Source organism: Maylandia zebra, linkage group LG11, assembly GCF_041146795.1.
Source record: "Maylandia zebra isolate NMK-2024a linkage group LG11, Mzebra_GT3a, whole genome shotgun sequence".
NCBI lineage: Eukaryota > Metazoa > Chordata > Actinopteri > Cichliformes > Cichlidae > Maylandia > Maylandia zebra.
The window spans coordinates 19064338-19082908 of NC_135177.1; the positions used below are offsets into that span (position 1 = coordinate 19064338).

Below are 18571 nucleotides of genomic sequence, written 5' to 3' on the forward strand. Positions count from 1 at the left end.
AACCTGCAGATGTTATATCGTGAGGGGGTGACTGGAATTACACTGAGTACAGAGACCCCTCTCAGAGCCTTTGCTGCAGTAAAAAGAAGAAAAAAAACATAAAAACAAATATATTCGACAGAAACCTAAATCAAACCACACTGAATCACACTTCTGGGAAAAAATATGAAAGTGCAGACATACATGTTTGGGCCCACTGTGTTTCTTTTTACCCAGTTGCTTCTGTTTCATTTTAAGTTATAAAATGAATATTATGCAAACAATGACATATTCTCTATAGCATGAAGATGTTTTTATTTAACATGAAACACAGACCATTGTTTTGCATATGAAAGATTACATTTCAAAGTGATGGAGTCACACTCAGTATGTCTACCAATGTCTTACTGTACTTACTGTATATGTTTCAAGGTTTTATCATTTTGATTTATAGGTAGCTAGATAGATGCAGAGCATACATGTATAGCTATGTACTGTGAGGTGGTAGTAGAATAAGCCAAAAAGTATAAGAAAAACAACAAAAGCTCTAAGCACTCATGCTAATCGTGTATCTGATGGGAAAGTCATTTAATCAAGCTCCATTAAAATGACAGTGAAAGCAGTTTGTTTCACTGTCTGCAGCCATCTATCATGTACTCTTGTACAAAGTCATTAAAATGCCTACAAGACTTTCTATTAGCACTTTTACTACATTCTTCTGAAGGCTTTTTTTCAACCCACGTGTTTGATTCCAGCAGATACTGCATCCTATAAAAAGAAGAAAGCAATGAAGAGAGAATCGTTCTCTGAAATCTTTCCTTAATATCCCTGATATACTTACATTCCACTTGTATCTTTTGTGGTGCCATCTTTGCCCATGATGAGATACTGTTTTCCCATGTCTAGTTTTCCTTTGCAGTGAACCCTCTTAGCAAACACTCGGACAGAGTTCTTACTCACCAACACATCGTTATCTAGTAGAAGGATTATAATTATTATATTTAAAGAAAGTCTTCAAATAAACATAATGAAAGGCAACAATAGTTCACTTACTCGATTTGAGAACCTCAATTATAAGAGTGGTGTACAACTCAAAGTTACTCTTCACAGAAATACTGGAGACCTCAACGATGTATGCTGGAATACAAAACAAATATAGAAATAATGCAGTGATTAACACCCCCAAAAATGCTAACAAGCTAACTAGCAAACAGTTAATATTTGATTCTTTTCACGTAAATGTCTTGGTTAGAATACTGACCGTAATCTACGATAGGGAAGGAGCAAGCATGTTGGACACGGGTAACCTTCCAAATTTTTTGTCTTGGATCAAATGTTTTTTGTAGGGTATGACAGGGTCCTATAAAAAGATTTTTAAAAAGTCAAGACACTTATATTTTTTTGATTGTTTTTTACACAAAATTACATAAAATTAAAAACAGACATGTTTCTGTTATGGAAGTCCCAGCATGGACTCAGGATCACTTTTCTGTGAATACAGCTGTTGGCTTCATCAAAGTCATATATTAGCACATCTCGAAAGGCACCCTCAATTCTGAAAGGTCTGTATGCATTGCAGAGCAACATATGCTGCTATCCAGGCAATATATATCAGGGAAGGTCTTGCATATTTCAGCAAGACAATGTAAAACCATACAAAGCATCAAGTTAAGAAACATGATATTTTAGTAACGAGCCTGGGTGCTCAACTAGTCTGCCTGTAGTCCAGACCTCTGCCCAAGAGAAAACATTTGGTGCTTGACAAAATGTAAAATATGACAAAAAAGACCCACAAGTGTCGAGCATCTCAAGTCCTGTATCAAACAAGAATTGGACAACATTCATCTCTCAAAAGTCCAGCGCTATTTCAGACATATACAGAAATTTACAGACTTTTGTTTTTTGAGATGCGTTGCTGCCTTTCAATTAAAAATGGGCTATTTTTTTTAAACATTTTAAGCAGTTTAAACATTTAATATCTTTTCAGTTTTATTTTGAATAAAATATGACTTTATGAAATCTGAAAATCATTGGATTCAGTTTTTATTTTGATTTTAGACGGCCGTTTTAGATTTGGGGGTGTCATTGTAGTGTACTAAATTTTTTTTGTACTTTCTGCGCATTCGCACACGTCCTCTGAACACAGTTTGGATACCATCTTGCTTCTTTGTGGTGCAGCGTAGAACACAGTACACTTTCTGTCTGTAAGAAAAACACATAGTACTATTTATGAAGTCCTATTCAATAAAAGAGATCGCATATGTGTTTGTATAAAGAGAGAAAGAAAGAACGACAGTCTTACCTGGTTCATAATAATCATAGAATGTGGCTGGAGCAGGCTGTAGAAGCCCAACTGGTACCAGTTGTTTAGCTTCAAAACTAATACATTCCTCATCCTCTTTCACCTTCACAGAGATAAAAAAGTAAATCTAACATTTGACAAGCACATTTATTTTCCATAACCTGAATTCATCCATACCTCGTTGAAGTAAATCAGAAGTCTTCCAAAATACGTCTCATAATGGTCAATGTAATGTTCAGGTGAATCTTTTAACTGGGGAAAAAAAGAATTAAACAATTTTGCATTTTAGCAGAAAAAAAGAATCTTCTGAAGTTTCAGTGTGAGTACAGGTCATTCCAGTTTCACATGTAACTTTTATTATAATATTTTTGATGTTCTCTTTGAAACCACAAAATATTTTTTTCTTGAGTTAAATGAGATTTCTGTATGTTAAATATAGCTAACTTAAAATAACTTCACACATAGATAAAGAAAAGATCTAAAGACTAAATACATTTTTTTCATAAGTTTTCTCTCTTTAACAGAGAAAACTAAAGGCTTGTATTTGTTTACTGTAAATTTGCAAAAACATCTTATTAAGGTTATCAATTGTGTTTTTAAACTTAGCACAAAAAGTAAGATCATTTGTGTTTGGTCAGTTTTTTCTTTTTTGTAACAATACTTCTTGACAAGAAATCTAATACTGCCAGAAAGCCTGTGTTTTACCCTTAAATGGCGCCACATTTGTAAGCAAAATATATATGTATAGTTCTGTGTAAATAATCATTCTGTACATACCATAATTTTTAATCCTAAAACTGTTTATAACCTGCATAGTTCACATTTCTGTATAACTGTATACCTCAGATTTCTGTATAGTTTTTTTTATTTCATATTTATATCCTGTTCATAGTCTGTACATACTTATAGTTATAGAATATTCATAACATACTTCATACTGTGTACATTATAACATACCCATAATAGACCCATTTCTGTAATACACTTACATATCTATATTATTGCTAATATATATTGTAATATATCTATATCATGGCTAAAGCAAACTGCATTTCATTGCCCTGTACCTGTGACATGTGCAATGACAATAAAGTTGAATTCTATTCTATTCTATTCTATTCTATTCTAAAATGCCTTATGGGTTAAGCATCACAGTTGAGTATGTGGGTTGCTCTGCCAATGCCAAACAGCTTATACTCCTGTTGACTCTTGTTTGGGTTGCTTCACATTGAAGTGTGAAGCAACAAGACATGTTTGCATCTTAATTCATTTGTTTCACAATATGGGCTCCAGCACCATGTGGAAGAACCATACACAGCTATAAAAGCCTGGCACCTTGTCCTCATGTTGGTCAGCAGCCCGGTTACACACTGCTGTGGGATGATTTCATGTTCTCATGCTGAAAACACCAGCTGATAACCACCTTTTATGTAACCACTAAGTCTGATTACTAATGTTAGTTTCCTGAGTATGACGAACTTACTTGGAAGTAGTATAATGCAGTTTATACAGGATCGAACCTTCCATATAGGCTTCTTGTCTTATTTTATGTTTATTTTTTACATTTTTGTAATTTCTAATTATCAGAATGACACCCCAGCACTTGTATTTATGTCACAGTGCAACTCTGACAAATATTGCCTCAAAGAATGTTAAAATGAAGCACACCACGTGCAATTCCCCTTCAGCGTAAATAATTGCTGTGGCATCGAGATTTGCACATGTCTAGAAAATCTTCTCTTACTTTGTAATGGGAGTAATGGTGAAGAATACCAACCTTATCCAGGTCCTCCGTTTTAGCCTCAAATCCACTCAATAATGTAATATCGGCAATGGCCATTCCTGTAAGATTCCTCTTCTTACTATGACCATGAATACAAAAAACAAAAGGACATTGAGAAAGACATTGATCAGGAAATGTTTTTTTTTTTGTTTGTTTTTTGAACTGCACAGCTCATACTCTGAATTCATATTCATGAAAAGTAAATATGAATTTACTGGATCTCATTTAACTAACCTGACACAGACAGTGTAGGTAACAGCCTCATTTGGACTGAAGTTATTATCAATCTCTCTCCTGTATCGGGTGTGAGCATCAGACCCCTCAATGGCTGTTCGTCCCAGGTCTTCCTGGTCTTGTTTCGCATCATCGTAGTCATAGTATTCATAATTTTCTAATATCGGAGCTAGATAGACAAAGATTAATGTAAGTGTGTGCCTTTTATCAGTAGTTGTGATTTGTTAGCATTTACAAATCTCACCAGTGTACTTCACTTTCCCCTCCACTCTGACACTGATAGACACCTGGTCACATTCATCCTTGGGTTCCAATAAATGGTAAGCCTTAACAATCTACAAGGGACATTTAGAGTCAATTATAGATCTGATTGATAATATACAAATCAAAGATGTGAATCCAACATACTTTAAGCTTAATTTCTCCTTTTCCAGTCAGATGCACGGTGATGTTGTTCCCTGTAAATTTCTAGGGCAACAGAAAAAAAATTAGAAGGGGGTTTCATCTTATACAGATATGTCTGAGCGCATTGCTTTATGATACCTTCAGGCTGGTCTCTACTTTTTCCTTCTTATTTTCTAGTTGAAGTGTTACAATTTCATTCCTTCCAGCAGAGGTGAAATCTGCTTTCAGTTTTGGTTCTGGACTGGGAGGCTTTTTTAACTCGTACTCTGCGAGGGCTTCCAGGGCCATGAGCGTATCCTGGGAATGGTAAGAATTCTTAATAATATAATGGTTGACATGTCTTCCCTGACAGTGAATAAATGGTGTTAAACAACAGGGGAAACAGGAGTTCCACACAAAGATGGATTCTCCAGCTCTAGCCTAATCACCTGTGTTGACTTGAAGCCTCCATAATAGTTTTCTCTGGAGTTTAACCAACAGGCTGCTCTCTCTGCCCAGTTTATATGCCCAAGCTGAACAGCAGTTAGAAGGACGTAGGCTGTCGTCTCTATTGTGATAGCATCCAGCTTTGGGCTGTCATTAACTGCCCAAAAATAGCAGTCATTCGTTCCTAATAAAAAAAAAAAAACAGAATAATTATACAAAAATTAGACATTATATGATAATATAGGAAGAGACAGCACATATAATTTGGTCATAGTAATAGATTATTGTATGTATAGTGCCCACACTCATTTTCTTGTACTGGACATACCTTTAATAGCCGCTGCTTCCACTTTTTTCCATATATGTGAATGATCTGTTGTATTTGGCATGCACACTGAGAGGCAATAGGCTGTAATGGCGACAGCATAGGGATGCTGCAGCTCCACTGCGAGTGACTGGAGATATGATGTTGAAGAGGAAATACTTGGTCTCTGGAAGAGAATAACATGAAGGTGGTGAATTATTTTTTGCTCATATTTGTTGTGACTTATGGGCTAACTGTGGCAAATAAAAATTAACAATTCTCAATGTAGCATCAATTATTTTGTGTCCCCGAACCTGATGAATGTCCTGTTTTATCTAAATAGCAACAGTAATGCTAATATATAGAACGTTTTTCACAGGACTCCCTGCAGGTGAAACACTAAGTACATCCTGACACCTTTCATAGGAATTAGGAAGGTAAGTAGCAACCTAGTGCTTCTAATTAAATGCACCGGAATAACTGATCATTTGTGAGCGTGCTCACCACTACAAAAGCAGGAAATTTGGCATATGCTTTGGTTATTTTTCTCTTTTGTGTAATATTCCATCAGAGTTTATCATTTAAATGCTGTCTGGACTGCAGTCTGGACTCAGATACCAGACTGACTACAATTACCCACTTGTAGTCAAAACTAGTAAAAAAAGTACAGTTGGTTTTTAATATCACCACTCACCACTTTATTTTGCATATCAGGCTGGAGAAATTCGACAGACCGGTACAGTGCAAGAGTTATGAAAGCAGTCACTGATGCATCTTGGTCTTTGTCTATCTAGATTAAACACACAGATATAAAGTTGCACTCAGATCACTGTATTTTGGTTTGTTGTATTTAGATCTAAATGGGAGACAAATTAAAGGAAAAGAATGAACATTATAAAATGCAGTGCATTGGCCCATCACATGCTGCCAGAACAGCTTTAATGTAACTTAGCATTGACTCGACCAGTGTCTGGAGCTCTGATAGTAAAATAGTATGTTCTTCTTCCAAAAATATTCCCTTCTTTTTGTGTTTTAGTTAGATTTAAAGATGATGACTATTGCAAAGAAACCGCTGCCATCAGGATGGAAATGGGCCAACCAAGGCTTTATGACTTTTCCTTTAATTTGTCATCTGTTTATACCCCTAATGTTCTAATTAGGGGTGCAACGATATACAAAATTCAGGGTTCGGTTCGATACTTTGGTGTCACGGTTTAATATTTTTTCGATACCAAAATTTTTTTATGCTTTTTTAATTTGTCATTTATTAAAATTATAAATATATATTTTAACTCAAAAGTACAGTTTTTAAATTTAATGTTGCTGAAAGAACAAAGTAATAAAAAAAAATCTATCTGATTGAGGAATCACTCATCTTTGGAAAAGAGAGTTTATTACAGAGAAATGGCTCTTTCCAAAATAAAAGCTATACTATACGCTTCTTCTGGGCTATATTCTCAGCAGCATATTAAACATATCAGGTCCCCATAAGGGGAATCATGTGCTAACGGCTGTCTAAATGACTCGGGTAAAGTTTGTAGCATGCAGGCTTGTTGTTTTTGTCTGCTTCCACTTGTCTTTGCACTAGGATGATGTCGGAGTCAATGTGCAGTCATATTAATTGTGTTCCCACTAGTGCTGTCAGCATTAATCTGAAATGACGTTAACGCCACAACACGGCAAATCTCCGTTAACGAGCTACCGCGGATCGCCCCGTGCGTGGGGCTGGACGGCCAACACATTAACGAGCCAGTAGTTCCCACCCATGTAATTGAGCATTGCGTGGCACATCCGACATACTGTTTTACTTTTGTCCATGATGCGCTTACCTTCAGGGTCATACTTCACATGAAGACTCTGTTTTGTTTTATTTATTTTCTTTTTGGTTTTATCTGAGCACAATGTGGAAAAATGTTGCCGTTAATTTCAGCATTTTTCACTTTACAAACGGCGCCCCATACATATGTGTGTATTTACATATATATTCATATTTGTAAATGTAAGTATGTGTACTTGTGTACATATTGTTTTTTTTCTGTATATGTCTGAAATAAAGATACAATAATAATAATAAAAAAAAAAAAAGACCAAAATAGTTCCAAAGGCCAGATCTGAATGAGGGTGGGGGAGGTTCAATTTGCCATTTTGCAATGAGCTTAGCTTCTGTCTTGCTAGCTTGCGCTGTGCTCAGTGGATCTGCGCTCAACAGTGCAGCCTAGGCGGAGTAGTCGAACGCAGATCCACTGAGCTCTCAACACGGACAGCATCGTCAGAAGAAAAGTTGATAAAATAAATTAAAAATTTTGTATTGTTCGATACATATGCTTACCGAACCGACAGCACTGTATCGAACGGTTCAATATCGATATGAGTATCGTTGCACCCCTAGTTCTAATATGCACAATACATTTATTTTGCGAGAATTTACCAGGGTTCCTTTGTGTAGCACAGGATTTGGGTCACTGAATGACCCATCATGTTTCTGGACTGAGAGCAAGTAACTGACTGATCTTCTGATGTCTTCTCCTAATCTGACGTTCTTCCGTTCTTCATTAGTCTGACGCTGAGTCACAAATGAAAACATTTTTACTATAAGAGCAGTCACCCTGAGAACATGAAAAAACAAAGTGAAAAGGTTGATTCATTATTATTCATAATGGAGATTTTAAAATATAAATATAAAGTGAGATTCAAATTACTACTTTACATCCAAAACTAAAGAAGAGTTATATAAACCCATACTCACCAATTACTCGATGGCACATAACTCAATGTACCATAGGCTCCATCATGCCTTCTATAGCTTGTGATGTGTTTACTGCCTAGCAAAAAAGTACACTGTGCTTATAAAAGTGTCAGTTCATTACTATATATATATGAATACATATATGAATCACGAAGGCGAAATACAAGCATAGTGATGATTTGTGACACAAAACTGACTTTTCCCCTAATTAAAACACAGAAAGTTATTCCATAAAAAAATTTGTGAGTGCATTTCAGTGCATTTCAAGTATGATTTTTTTTTTACAATAACTTTAACATATTTAATAAGGTTATGTATTTATTTTTTTTACCTTTATTCTATTGATTTTTACCACAGTCAAAAATTGTAATCTTTTTTGTTTGCATAATTTTTTCCAACATATTTGAGTCCTCATAGCTTCTGAACTACAGGAGATGAAAACACATGAAATCTTTTGAGCTAAAAACACATTCAAGCTCCATTTTTGGTTTATTATGCACCCAATCCAAAAATAATAATCTAAAAAGTCCTGTATTTGTTCATTAGGATTTGTTCTTCAATTACTATTGAGCAAAACTTTACCAATTTAATGATGCAGAGTACAGAAAAAAGCACTCACATCCTTAATGTTTTACTTGCTTTCTGATAAGTCACTAGAGAAAACTTTTTTTAAAAAGTGCATGCTGTGTATACTTGATGGTGTTGTATTACCATGTGGGACAGGAGACTGGTTAAATTGAGCTACAGTATATTTCAAGAGCCTGTAACTCAGCTCTAACATCATTAAACTAAGGTGAACTTCATGCTAAAATATTTGTTCAAGAAATCCTTCGGAGAGGTCAAATGGTAACTTTTTTAAGATCCGAATAATTGTATGTGGACTGACCAGTGAATCTATAAATTATAAAACAATTTTAATTTGTAGCATATTTAGCGCCTAATAAGGATATTTTTTCATGTCTTCCTACCTTGCTCAAGTTTATTAAGAGCATCTTCTCTGCTGCTAGGTGGCAGCTCAAACCACTGATTGCTCAAGTCAAGGTACCGGAAAGCTAAAACTGTAGGTCCCAGTTTTGACATTGTCTGCTCTAAACATCCAGTTGGCAAAACAATCATTTCAGCAACCCTTTCAGTAGAAAGAAGCTTTCTTGCATATGAATCACCAAAGCCATTCCCTGTTGAATGAGAGAAATTAAATAATAAGATGTCAGGTATTTCTAAAAGTCAACAAATTTTATGTCTGTGTCTCAGTGTCTACCTTCTACTGAAACAAATATATTGGAGCTGGAGTCAGGGACTGTGTCATCTGGTAAGGATCCGTCAATAGTTATAGTCTTTGTGCTTCTTCCTATCATAACAGAGATAAGTATAAAAAGGAGAACAATAACTATGACTGACATTAAACTATCCATCAGAAATACAAACCCACTCACCATCTAAGTTATGGACACTGGTTTCTTGATCTCTCTTTTCTAATCCTTCTTTCTACAACATAAGATAGAAGACAACCAGTTTATAGTATGCCTTGTTTTTGGAACTCAGACTGCCATAAAAGTATCTTATACATTTCACTCACCTGCACATTCAAAGTTTTTTCTATTGCATCTATTCCGAAGCTATTCTTCATATCATAGAGACGTATTTTGATGGGTATTGAACCAGCGACCATGGGCACAACAGAGAAGGAGACAAACTGAGAGGATTGGGGTGCAAGAGTAATGTTAACATAAGATGATTTCGTGGCTGAACCAGGAGAGCAAAGTCCTTCAGTTTGTTCCATGTGCACTGCCACCTGTGAACATGCAGGTGTCCAAGAAGACAAAAAAAATCTTTACTTATTCCACACAAAGTAGTTACTGTTTCCAGTGACACTCAGCGCTGATGTTGAGGTTAATCTACCTGCAGTTCGGAGTCATCATAGTTGTAGATAACAGGTGAAACTGACAGCTGCTCAAATTTTTTCACAAATGAAGGCAGTCTCAGAGACACAAATGACGTCTTAAAGGCTCTGATCTCAAGTGGCTTATCGACACAGAAACCTGAGTGAAACACAGAATAGAAGTAAGTTGCAGTTAATGAGATCCAGTCAAATATCTGTGATGTGTTTATAAAGCACAGAGTAATGATTACCTGTGGATGGAGATAATGTGACAATCTGAATCTCCCATGTGGTGATGGAATCAGGAAGGGGCAATGGGTAGCTACAAGAGTTTTTGATGAAGAGAAATCAAATTAAATCAAATCAATCAGACAAATGACACAGTTTATACGGGGGTTCAAAGATAAGCTGCTTAAGTGAAATAATCACACATTATTCAAGCAATAACAATTAAGATGAGTACATAAACAAAGCAACTGCATGGTGTCATTATGCATCGAACAACTGTATTTGACTGGAAATGGATTTGTGTATATAAAAAAAAAAAATTCCCCACTCGCCCCTTCAAGCTCGGGTCCTCTACCAGAGGCCTGGGAGCTTGAGGGTCCTGCGCGTTATCTTAGCTGTTCCTAGGACTGTGCGCTTCTGGACAGAGATCTCCGATGTAAAATGGTAAATGGCCTGCATTTGTATAGCGCTTTTCTAGTCCCTAAGGACCCCAAAGCACTTCACACTACATTCAGTCATTCACACACACATTCACACACTAGTGATGGCAAGCTACATTGTAGCCACAGCTGCCCTGGGGCGCACTGACAGAGGCGAGGCTGCCGGACACTGGCGCCACCAGGCCCTTTGACCACCACCAGTAGGCAAACATGGGGTTAGTATCTTGCCCAAGGATATTTGGCATGCAGCCAGGAGGTAGCCTGGGATCGAACCACCGACCTTCTGATTAGTGGCTGACCTGCTCTGCCACCTGAGCCATAGCCACCCCACATGATGTTGTTCCTGGGATCTTTTAGAGCCACTCATCTAGTTTGGGAGTCACCGCACCTAGTCCTCCGATTACCACTGGGACCACTGTTACCTGATGAAGGCTCTTAGACTCCTGTTGATCTTGTATAGCTCCGATAGTTGGCTAACCTCCCTCCCTACTACCTTGATCTTAGCCTCTTGCCTCCTTCTCCATGGAGGGCACTGCCCCTTGTGGCTGTAGCCAAGCATCTCACTGATCACTGCTGCCATGGTGTAGATCAGCTTGTTAGTCTCGGTAATGGTGGCTGTAGGTATCGTCCACAGTGCTGCATTAACATAGTCTAACAGACCTTCTGAGGGTACTTCACGTAGACTTGGTAACCGGCTACGGGGGATTCAGGTTTCAAGCTTGGCCATGATCCCATCTTTCAGGTCACTTCCTCTCGCACTCAACGATCCTTCTTCTATCGCACTTGGTGCTTGGTACCCAATCTCGGGTGGGGTTGATCATATCACCCTCCTGACCTGGCGTCCTGGCTCAGCATTTGTGTTGTACCTCGTCAATCTCTAGCTGTGAGAGCCGTCCCTTCTTTCGTATGTTGGAACACTGAGCTAGTTGTTTCGCCGTCGTTGTGGATGTTGGGTATCGAAGATTCCATAGGTCCCTCATCCTATTCATGTAACCCCTTCAACGAGGGTTACTAGTGTAGTAGCATTCCAACAATGCCCTATTTTTGTCTCTTGCCCACCGATGCCTTCTTGTTCCAGTAGCCCACTTCTCGTCAGGGTGCCCTGGTTCCTCAACACCTGACACGGACCTTGTTCATCTGGGCAACATCCAAGCCGGTATGCCTCATATTTATCTGTCTCGCTCATGTCTGCGGTAGGCTCGCTTAGCATGGGAGGTCTAGCCTTAGGACCCTTACTGGATACAGACACCCCAGGGGGGAATCGAACATGCGATCCTCTGCTCCAAAGGCATGTAGTCTACACACACACACATATATGTATATATATATATATATATTAAAGGTACATTAAAAATGCTTACCTTTTTTTGTTGGAGACGTCAAATTCCACAAAACCAAAGCTTGGAGGAAAATATCTTCGGATATACTGAGAGGTTTCTGAGAAGAACTCCTCTATATCAGCAACGGATGCAGCTAAAAGCCAGAAAAAGTCAAAGTCAGTCAAAGTCAGACTTTGATAATTAAGCTACAGCTATTAAATGCTACTCAAGATGATTTTTAAAGTGTCAGCATAAAGTGTCAGTTTCATCTCACTCCTGCCAAATCCTTTTTGGAGTTCTTCCTGGATCTTTTTTTGTCTTAGACGCTCCGCTTCAAGGCAGCACTTTAAAAACACTTCAGCACAAGTTGGATTTTTTTTCACTAGAAGGACCCGATCAGCTCTTTCCCGACATGTTCGTTCCATCGGGATTTGAGAAAATCCATAAACACAACAGTTTTGCAGCTCTTTCTCTGTGTAGTTCAATTCTAAAGAAAATAAAAGACACATTTAGCATGTTCTTGCAAAAAATATTTTATACAATCAGACCAAAGTTTTAATACTAGAATCTTCTTACTCATGGCCATCATTTCGGGTTGAAGGTCCACTGAGCGTCTTTGTCGTGTTAATGAAGAATTACAACCAAAATCTAGTAGTAGGAGAGAAGCAGGAAAGCAACAGAAAAATGATTCGAATGGAATAAAAAAATGTAATACGTATTTATTAGCTGTTGTTGTAGGAAATAATTTGGAAAAGCGAAAGTGCTTCTTCCTACTGTCCAAAGATATGCAGTTAGTGGGGATAGGTTAATTGGAAACTAAATTGCCCATAGATGTGAATGCAGGTATGAATGTGAGTGTGAATGATTGTTTTCATGTGTTAGCCCTGTGATAGACTGGCGACCTGCCCAGGGAGTAGGCTGCCTCTTGCTCTAAGACAGCTGGGATAGGCTCCAGCAGCCCCCCCCCCCCCATGACCCTGAAAAGGATAAGCGGAAGAGAGTGGATGTATGTATGTATGGATGGATGGATGGATGGGAAAGTGTTGTGTTTATGGTTGGATTGATGGAAGCTTTATTCTCAAAGTCAGAAAATACAATTTTTTATTTAAACAGTGAAGTCTACATAAAATACAATTCCTTAAAAGACACTCATTGTATTTTAAAAAGGAAAATAACCTAAAGATATCATAATAATATGAAGTAACAACTGCTATGGCATTCAGAACACCTTGGTACTAATTAACAGAGGTTGTTAGTTTTCTTTCTAAAAACAGGGTATTTTACTACATTAAAATAGCATAACAGAGCTCTACAACAATGTCGAGAGGAAATAAGCATGTTTCTTCACATTTTTGTGTGTTAGGGTCCTGACTTCAAAGAGACGGGGATTGGTGCGAGGAAGATAATGAGGTGGAAATGAAAAAGGACCGGGCAATTGTGGAGGAAGCAGATAAGTAGGAGTAGAAAGTCATTATGAAAAGGACATGATATAGATATAAAAGTACAAATGTTGAATAGTCATATAAACTTTGAAAGAGCTTTTTGTGATCTTGATAAAATTTATAGGCAATAGGCAATACTACGTAAATGGCTAGTCTCTAATCGCATACATAAAACGAAACCAAGTAGAAAGGCCCTGTCCATCTCAGCTACTGTATTCAGGATGGTGGGACGACATGGTGGCTTCCACAGAGCTGTGCCCGCTCCTATGTATATTTTATTGGATTATTTCAATAATGTATTAAAAAAGTTTCAAGGAGAAGATATAATTACACACTAATCAATTAAATAACCTCAAAAAATTACCTAATGTTCCTTTAACTAAATGAAGAAAAACTTTTTTTTCTTACCCTTTCTCCACAGAAACTGGTCATTAGATACAGAAGCCAAGCCATTGTCTAACAGAACTGATGCTGAGTCAGGTCCACCACCATAGGAACAACCCAGATCATATGAGTTCATAGTAGAGAATACCTGACAATTGAGAAGAAAAGCTTAGACTTACTACTATGATTACCTATAAATTACAAAAAATACCATAAGTATGAAAGTAGTGTGTGAGACTGTAACCTGTTTGGGTGTGAGTTTATTGTCAGCATTGAGAGCGTAGAAGGCCTTATCCACAGCCAGCAAAGCCACTTTTGCGCTGTTCCCATGTAGATCAAAGTCTATCTTTAAATGTGTGTTAGGTGCAAGGGTACCTTTGCGTTGTACCTAAATTAAGACATTTAAGATATACCAGGATTTTTTTTTTTTGTTTAGTGAAGGAAAATTCAAATAATACAAATAGACTTCTCAAACCAAAATCAAATAAATATATCAATATAAATACATGTAGATGTAGGCAATTTAAAAATCCAAATTATTTAAATATATGCAATGTTTGTACACCTCCATTAGTTAAATGTTAGTAAAAATTAGTTACAGCGCACACATTTGAAATAGTTTTGTTTTCTCTGCTCGTGCTGCACTTTTTTATCTGTTCTGTTTACTTACCTTGACATTTAGCTCACATTCATCCCTGACATCTACCCACACTGAATCAGCTATGACGTGACCGTTAGTGTTGTGATAGTAGCCAATCACACGGAACGATGGAACCATATTATGTGTTATCTGCAGTTGGTGTTTAGCTGATATACCAAGTGGGAGTGAGCCGGTGTTTACTACAATTCCCCGGCTTAAGACCTGAAACAAAGACAATTAAAACGTGTTTAATCAAGACAAAATGCTGCTCCTTTATGAGAATACACAATATTGCATTTAGTCAGATATTTCTGACCATGTAGTGTATATATCCACTGCGTGGGCTGTTGATGGTGTTGAATGTTATGGTAAGGAATTCATTCACAGAGTAGATCCTGCTGGTAAAAGTCATGTAAAGGTAGCTGTCATGTTGAGAGGAAGCACGTCGCATTATTTTTCTCTCTCGTAATCCATTTGTAGAAACCTGTTGGAGGCAGATGAACAAACAGTTAAAACTGGAATCAAATCTGTTAAACAACACCTTTGAATAAGGTTGGGGATACTAACTTCAACTGTAAAATCAGCTTTATCATGAACATTAAAAGTATTGAACAGTGCCCCGTCTTGATCAGTGGTGCCTTCCCAAGGCTGTGATGTTGGTAGATTAATATTTACTGGCACACCAGCTGCTGGAGAGCCATCTGGCAGACGCACGAGCACCTATATGAAAAACAAAGAAAAGTTTTATTAAAGATCATTACAGTAATTTGTGTAACTATTCCCATGTGTTAGTTTCAGGCATACCACCACGTCCAGTGGATATCCAGGAATAAAATGAGATCGAGTTCGAGAGAGGTCTATCGTGTATTTGTGGGTGAAGATTCGCAGGTAAACTTCTGCCTCTTGTATTTCACCACCTAGGCCAAAAAATGTACACAGTATTATCAAGAAAAATAAAAGGTCGCATTAATATTTCTCCATGTCTTAATGAGTTTATCAATAGATTTATTATATTGGAACTTTTACTTATTAAATGCAATAATTAAATGTAGCTCCAGAAATTCTGTATTATGCACTGCTATATGAAACCACATTGTTTACAACAATTAAATACTCTCTAATATCTATGATTTCAAATAAAATAACCAAAAACAAACTCAGATATATTGATGAATGTAAATGTCTCCTTTACTTTGTATGTTTGTGACAAACACTCTCAAAAACAATCGATCTCCATTTTCCTGCATCTTAGAGAGGGTTGTTTTCAGCTGCCTCTGAAGTTTTGCATTTGTCTCATTAAACAAAAGAGAAACCTTTGCATTTCCATCTTTGACCTGCAAGAAACAGAGAAGTTTTGATAAACTGAAACAATAATGGCATGCAGTTTGTTACTCATTTTAAAATTAGCTGCATTGTGAATTTTGGATGGATTTCCTCACCGAACCGGTCTGCTCCAGTCCCTTGATAAAAGTCATTTCCTGACCGCCAAAGCCATCTTTTTTTACAAATCCAAACTGGCAGTGATAAGCACCTTTAACTTTTTCACCATGTGTGTACCTAAAGAAAACAACTGTTAACTGGAGCAAAGATAGTCTAAAAATGCAATAGTATATTTATACTTGAGACAGTCAATCCAAGCATTAAACGGTCTGACTCAAGCAGTGAATATTTTTTGTTGCTGAATCCAAGTTAATAAAAAGTTTTATTATTTTCACTGCAAAGGAAATAATTATGGAAGAGAAAATGCCCAATCTCAAACTCCAGGTTTTCACCTGGTAAGTGATCAGAGGCTGCAAGGACCATCATGTGTCATAATGAGTCATTATGTGACATTAATTTCATTTTTCAAATCGTGCTACAGTAGACTTGCAGATTCCCTTACGTTTTTTGCATTTTTCATTGCATGAGTGTGCTTATTTGAATACTGGCAGCCCTTGGTCAGGTAATGACTTGGTTAAACAGTTAAACTGTTCTATTTGTTAAAAGTCATCCTGCTGATAAGATGTTGACAAAATCACCCCAATGCCAAAGCCTTAGCTTTTAACATTTCTTGACATGAATTTGCAAAGAAAGAGTTAGTTTAATGGAAGTAAAATTAGCACTTACATTGCTGAGATGGTGAATTGAAGATCTTTGTTGGTCAGCAAAATATATTTCGGATCCATTACGATGTTCACATCAAAGCTTGGTAAAACTACAGTTAGTAAATAAGTTATGAGAGTCAAAAGATACTTTCTGTGAATTTAAAAAAAAGATCTCAATTGCACGAATCAGTTTATAGTAAACTTACTAAATTTCTGAACTTTGAACTCTCTGAAGGCAGCATTTGCTTCATCACCCTCATAGTGTGCAGTAATCTTCCAAGTACCCGTTCTTTACGAACAACAAAGTACAGTAAGTGTCAAAATTCCTTGACATCTTCACTTTCATTGGAAATTTGTAACCTACTCAGAAACGTCAGGTATGAGGAATGAGTCTTGATGTACTCCTCCCTTTGCAATCTTCATGATTTTCATTATTCTATTTCCAGCAGCATTCTGTCATACAGTGACCAAACACAGACCAAGACAAGAAAGAGTGAATATGTTTCTGTCTTTCAAACTTGTATTACCAAAGACATTTATAAAGAAAATATATAATATTAATAATTATAACTCACAATTACTGATATGTGGACAGGTTCCTCATGAGGCCTCATCGTGTGGTCAAGAGTGAAGATTCTGTACTTCACTAAAAGAACGATAACATAAAAGGAATATAAAATGTCTTTTTCACAAAATAATCACTGTTAGGTAAAGTCTGTAGAATTATTTAATTTTCTTTTACTTTGTTTCTACCTCTGTCTGCTGGGTTATAAATTGGCTGAGCTGTCTGAATGAAGATGTAGCCCCTGTGTTTTGACACCAGAACCCTTGTTAGCTTCGTGTTGGGTGTGAAGGATTGGCTCTCTGCCACGAGCATAACGTAAGAAGGAAATTGAGGCAATCTTAACAAAGAATCCATGTTTAGCTGTAAAGATGTAAATTATAAAGTTAGGGTAAAGTGGGTAGTAACATCTCAGTCCTGTCTTTTATTGTTTGCTTTTTGTTTGAGTGTGAAGTCTGCATACCTTGAGCTCAGCTATTTCAATCTTGTCTTCTTTAGTGCACGTAACCGTTTTCATCTCAGACACAACAGTACTAGAGATCTCATCCTTCAGGTAGAGCTTAACAGGTTTGTTAAGGTGACCCGGTCCCATCTGGACAAACACTTTCTCATTAACGCCCACGTGAAAGACTTTCGGGCCTGAGATGAAGAATCTGCACACAAAAATGAAAGATAGTGAACATTACATCTTTTAATAATCTGTTTCACATAATCTGATTTTTAGATAACTATGCAATCTGCAGTGCTGCATATTTGAGCGTATCTTACATTAAGTCAAGTTGATTATTAGGAAATAAATATGGGAATACCAACATATGATTTTTTTTTTCATTTGTAAGGTTATGAAATTGTTTGAAGACAAAAACTTTAGTTATATTTAATTATATATATCAGTTAAAATGAGTAGACATCAGCCATTAAAGCATTACACTTCATTCTTCCTAAATTTACCTGTTTTGTGCTGAACACTCCGCGATCCATATCAGCAGCAGTATCACAAAAATGTGGCACTTCATCGCGCCGCTTTGATTACTTTGCCTGCTTTGACACAGACTTTAGATTAACTGCTGTTTTGTAAGTCACTCACCCCTGTTTCACAATATCTGGATCTCATTAATGCCCTCCCTCTGTTTTTTTCAGCTGCAGATGAACAGACTTATAAAACTTAAAACCAATTACAAAACTTTAAAAAATGCATGCATAAACACTCAAGGCATAATATGATAACAGTTTAATACTGCTAGATATAGCATGTTGCTCGATGCATGCTGTTGTTTAACACACAATGTGTTTTTTTTGTCAATTATTAAAATTATTAAATCTATTTTTTTTTTTTTAACTTTGCACATTAGGTTTCAATAGACCACCAGACCAACATTTCTGACAACAAGCTGTTTGGTTTTATTAAAATCCG

General features: G+C 36.8%; 1 protein-coding gene across 1 annotated transcript; it reads right to left on the minus strand.

Annotated features, from left to right (window-relative positions):
• Nucleotides 1–268: 268 nt before the first annotated feature.
• On the minus strand, nucleotides 269–18222 carry LOC101471515 (complement C4-B). Its single transcript, XM_004541528.5, has 41 exons — nucleotides 18109–18222; nucleotides 17621–17810; nucleotides 17349–17520; nucleotides 17171–17241; nucleotides 16960–17048; nucleotides 16802–16884; nucleotides 16618–16705; nucleotides 15951–16068; nucleotides 15704–15845; nucleotides 15316–15428; nucleotides 15079–15231; nucleotides 14828–14995; nucleotides 14542–14733; nucleotides 14116–14259; nucleotides 13896–14019; nucleotides 12622–12693; nucleotides 12320–12532; nucleotides 12088–12199; nucleotides 10310–10380; nucleotides 10079–10218; nucleotides 9756–9971; nucleotides 9613–9664; nucleotides 9438–9527; nucleotides 9148–9354; nucleotides 8180–8255; nucleotides 7862–8039; nucleotides 6128–6223; nucleotides 5458–5620; nucleotides 5132–5313; nucleotides 4842–5000; nucleotides 4707–4766; nucleotides 4543–4633; nucleotides 4299–4467; nucleotides 4059–4143; nucleotides 2459–2533; nucleotides 2282–2384; nucleotides 2092–2181; nucleotides 1241–1339; nucleotides 1033–1116; nucleotides 821–953; nucleotides 269–747 (listed from the first exon to the last, which is right to left on the minus strand). Exons 1-41 carry the CDS (start codon nucleotides 18171–18173, stop codon nucleotides 609–611), a joined length of 5067 nt encoding a protein of 1688 aa, XP_004541585.3. The 5' UTR covers nucleotides 18174–18222; the 3' UTR covers nucleotides 269–608.
• Between the last annotated feature and the right edge of the window lie 349 nt (nucleotides 18223–18571).

Coding starts and splice junctions, on each gene's coding strand:
- LOC101471515 (XM_004541528.5), bottom strand. CDS start 18,173: ATGAAGTGCCACATTTTTGTGATACTGCTGCTGATATGGATCGCGGAG. Junction 8,040..8,179: donor TATGTGCCATCGAGTAATTG/GTGAGTATGGGT, acceptor TCATGTTCTCAG/GGTGACTGCTCTTATAGTAA. Junction 5,621..6,127: donor CTGATATGCAAAATAAAGTG/GTGAGTGGTGAT, acceptor ATTCTCTTCCAG/AGACCAAGTATTTCCTCTTC.